Below are 4,563 nucleotides of genomic sequence, written 5' to 3'. Positions count from 1 at the left end.
AAGAGGAGGTCCCAGTTGTTAATTCTTTCAAGCATAACCTGTGAGATATGGTTTTTGTTCATGAACTCTTTGCCTAACCCTATGTCTTTCAGAGTTCCTCCTACTCTCTGTTCCAGGATATTTAGTGTTTCTGTTTTAATGTTATAAAACTAATTTAAAATATAGTTTGCAATCATAGAAAGATAGGAAAGATAGTGTACAAATATTTTTCTGAGTACTCTAAAAGTGTTCCTTTATTCTCTGCCTTTGAGCTATTGTTCCCTATTGAAAACCAAGCACTACCTTTCGTGTTGCTCCTTAGAGCACAGTGTATGGATTTTCTCAGGTTGTTGCAAAGGTTTCATTTTTAGTGTTCTTGTCCCCTTAAATATGCATGAATACTGATTTACCTTCAGCTGCCTGCCTATAACTCTCCTGCCAATGCAATATGGTTGACTTACAGAGTTCCTAATTGAAATTTATGGCCTTGCATGCAGCATTGGTCCTGATGGAAGACTTGTTATGTACAAATTTAAGTGCATGCAATGAGTGGGGGGGGCTATTAGGGGCAAAAATATTATGGAAATGTATTTTGTAAAATCCAGCACAGTTACAATTTCATGACAGTTTGTGAAGCTTCCATTTGATTCAATATGAAAAATTATATATATCACATTTACTCTTCCATTTGCCTGCATATAGTATAAAATGTCCTCATGAGGGAGAATCTCTGTCTCATGTCCCTCAGTACTTAAGCAACAAGACACCACTGTTAGAGTGGGCCTCAACTGGAAAACACACAGACTTTGCGTGACCTTCGGCAAACAAGGTCAGCATGTCTTTGGCAGAGTCAGGAATAGTTGTGTTAGCTTAGCAAGGAGCATGACTGTCCTAATTTCTTTTAAACCTTTAGCTGTTGTCAAAGAGGACATATATGCCAGGGGAGCAGGGGTAACTATGGGAGCCGTCTGCTTTCTCAGCACTCTGGAAATCCCCTGTCCAGCACTTGATTCCCTGGGTGGCTCTGCTTGAGGGAGCCCCACAGCAGGATTAGTGCAGGACTTGAGAGGTTGGCATGACACAGCAACCATTTCTCACACACTTTGCAGGTTCGGTGCTCCATGCCCTGTGCCGCTGCCCACAGGATTGTGCCCTCTGTCAGTTCATTTTCCCATTAATACAATGTTTCCATGTCCCAACACATTTCCTTCAGCTTGTCTTTGACTTTGACCAGGTCGCAAATTATACCGCTTCCTTGAAGGCCATTCACCAACTAAGAGCAAAGGAGCTGAGGTACTGACAAGCTTCAGTTTGTCCTGTTGGTCCCAGTGGTCCTCATGAGCCCTACTATGTCCCTCCAGGTCAAAGTTCCTCCAGTGCTTGTCCTTATCCATCTTCCTTTACCAGCCCTGGGTGTAACTTATGTTCAGTCAATTCAGGTTCAGAATGAGAACCAAAGACAACCCCTTTCAGAGGCTCTTCCTCTAGCTCCAGATAACACATGAGATCTAATTGTTTTAATTGTTCTCATTTTAAATCAATCTTGGTGGTTCTCCTTCTCTGATCAGACCCACCCAATAGTATGTGAGTAGAAGACTAAGGAAATGGCCCTTCCACTGACATCCTGGCTAACTACACTTAAAACTAGGCTCTAATCAGATTAAGGTGAAACTGATAGATTACATTGTTATGGGGCAAGTTGACAACACTAGACAACTGTAAGTGTATTTTGAACTATCTATTTTGGACTCAAAAATTCTAGACAAATACACTAAAAAAGACATCTTACACCTGACATGCAGCTGACCCCTGATTCCAAATGAGGCCGAGGGTTTTACTTAGAATTTAACCTTCTGGCCCAGACCACAGATGGAGCCACCACTGTGCTCCCTCCTTGCCTGGGATCTGCAGGTGCACGTCTCAGCTCAGCTCCACAGCAGGGCCTGCCTTTCTGAGAACTCCAGAGTTTTTGTTCAGCTTTTACTATCATTTCAAGCACTGTGAGTTCCCAAAGAGCACAGAAATATTTTCCAGAATCCTCCATCTGCAAGGCTGTAATCATGAGGCTCATGGAGCTCCCTGCTTTTCTGACAGAATAGCGACCACTCTTCCCACTGGTAGAAGAAGAACCTTGACGAATAAGGAAAATCATCTTTCCACTTGGAAGTTGCTGGTACCAAAAAATATAGTATGAGCTCCAGCTTGTCTCGTAGGAGCAGTCCAGGGTGACTGTTTCCCCTTCCCTTCTGGCTGTGGGGGGCTGCACTTGGGTCACTTTCTGGGCCATGCTGGGTCCTGTGGGAAAAGTCAGAAAGTAGAGCTGATTCTCCATATGGTGAATAAAATACTGTAAGAATTACATTACTGCAGGACACAAGGACAAACCACACCTAAGTCAGTTTGCTTCACTTCTCCCATCCTGCCTTCCTGCTCTATCCCATCTTTTCATGCGTACCAGAAAAGATGGAGACCACGGCCACCCACAGCAGGCTGGGCAGCAGCATGGTGCCCGTCCCTCTGCAAAGGAGCACTCTGGCCCAGCCGCGGAGTCCTGGCCTTGCGTGGCTGACAGTGTACCTGTGAGGACTTTCTGGCTGGTTCTGCTGCTCCCCAGACAGGAAATGGGGTTTCTTAGGTTTGTAGACCACATGGGGTAAGTGTGGCTGCCCCCAAACTGTCTTCTGTCTGCTTGTGCTGAGGAAAGGCGGGGCCTAAGGAAAGCTGTGAGTGCTGCGGTGAGGAGCTCAGGATGCTGCAGCCCGAGCTGGCCGACACACTGCTGCTACCTGGCAGACTAACTCGGGAGACGCGCACAGCAGAACTGAGGGCGAGCCGCCGTCCTTCCCTCTGCTGTGCCGATTGGTCACTAACTGAGCAGCATTTATCTGTTCCCTCGTGGTTCTTGTGTTTCTCTATGAAAGGAAAGCATGTGCAGCACCATTAGTGCTTCTCTTTCTTACTCACTTCTATAACATTTGCATTTTGTAGTTCTTAAAACTCAGTGAGAGCTGGGCATATAGTTCAGCGGGTACAGCGCCTGCCTGACCAGTGTTAGTCCCTGAGTTTGATTCCTCATATTAAAAAAAATAAATAAACAAATAAAAAGCTAACCTCAAAACTAAGTAAATCAGTTGATAAATGACAATCCTTATGTCTTTCAGAAGCTATTAATTTGTGATTTTATAGAAAAAACATATCAAGAATAAACTGTTATTCTCTTTTAAAACGTGACTGAGCTGTACTTTCTAGACTGTGGGGTTGAGGTCACTGAGCTCTGCCGCTTTCACATAGAGAAGGCCTCTTCCCAGAGCAGTGTGCTGGGATTGTCCTGGTAAAACATTTTCTAGTCCATTGACTGAAAGTGCTGAGGCTCACTGTTAAACTCTGTATTTTTATGGAGTACTGAAAGCATTTATTTTATTTTACTTTTTAAATTTCATTTATTTATTTATTTATTTATTTATTTATTTGTGTGTGTGTGTGTGTGTGTGTGTGTGTGTGTGTGGCCAGCTCAGCCCACCAGGGGGTGGGCCCTGGCTGGCATGTGGTGCTGGGGGATTGAACCGTGGTCCCTTTGCTTTGCTAAGCTTGTTCTAAGTAGGTGCTTTAGACCACTGAGCCATCTCACCAGCCCCCTGAAAGCATTTAAAGACATATGAACAATATAGAAATTGGTGGTTAAGATTTTCTTTTCTGCTATATAATTGTGTGGAGTGTAGCTCTTGGATTATTGCTTCATCTTTTGAATTAATATAAAGTGAACAAAAGACAGAAAAACAGAAATCATTCAAAGTCTCTAAGATATTCCAATTCTTGACATAATTTTAAAAAACAAATCAATGCGTGATGTGGGGAGAACTTTTAAGGATCTGAGATCTCTTGTCTGCCTGATTTCACCTCTGTGTCATGGTCCTCAATTACCTTTACCTATGCGTGTGGACCCGAGGATGCCCACAGCACTCTGGGGAGCAGCGTGGTGGCAGGGTTTCCCTCCTGTAGGAATAGCTGCTCCCTGCTCCGGAGACTCCAGGCCCTGAGTCCCTCAGGAGTTGCAGCGGCTGCCTGTTAATTATGGTTTTGTCTGGCAGGGTTACATATGAATTTCTTTTGGTGTGTGCTTCATGTTGAAGGCACCTTGCTTGCTTGTGTGCCTTTTTTGTTTGTTTTTTCCTTTGTTTTTTGAGACAGAGACTCCCTGTGCTGCCCAGGCTGACCTGGAATTCCTGGGATTAGTCAGGCCTCCTGCCTGAGCGCTCAGAGTGTGTGAACACTCCACCAGACCTGAGCGAACAGCCTTCCGTTTGTTAATAAATTAGAGATGTTATCCTAGGATTTGTGTGGTGCAGTAGGACCACCTCAGAGTGCTGTGATGAGGGCTTTCTTTCTCCATTCTGTCGACTGGTGGAGATCACAAAGTCTGCTTGCTACTGTTTACTTAAAAATTTACTTTAAATTATTATATAACTATCATGTTTAAAAGTAGAGAAAATTATGTAATAAAAAACTTTGCAGCCACAAAAAGTAATTGTATTATCTTAATTATATCTCCCTCCTCCTTCCCGCTTTGTCTTCTCTCTGTCTCTC

General features: G+C 43.9%; 1 gene segment (V, D, J or C); it reads right to left on the bottom strand.

Annotated features, from left to right (window-relative positions):
- Positions 1–1,813: 1,813 nt before the first annotated feature.
- LOC111814163 lies at positions 1,814–2,508 on the bottom strand. The segment is given in 2 exon segments: positions 1,814–2,274; positions 2,435–2,508. Coding segments are annotated over 2 exon segments (510 nt in total).
- Positions 2,509–4,563: the final 2,055 nt, after the last annotated feature.

Source organism: Octodon degus, unplaced genomic scaffold, assembly GCF_000260255.1.
Source record: "Octodon degus isolate 3935 unplaced genomic scaffold, OctDeg1.0 scaffold00276, whole genome shotgun sequence".
NCBI lineage: Eukaryota > Metazoa > Chordata > Mammalia > Rodentia > Octodontidae > Octodon > Octodon degus.
The sequence above is the reverse complement of the archived record's forward strand: the minus strand, read 5'-3'. Positions and strand labels throughout refer to the sequence as shown.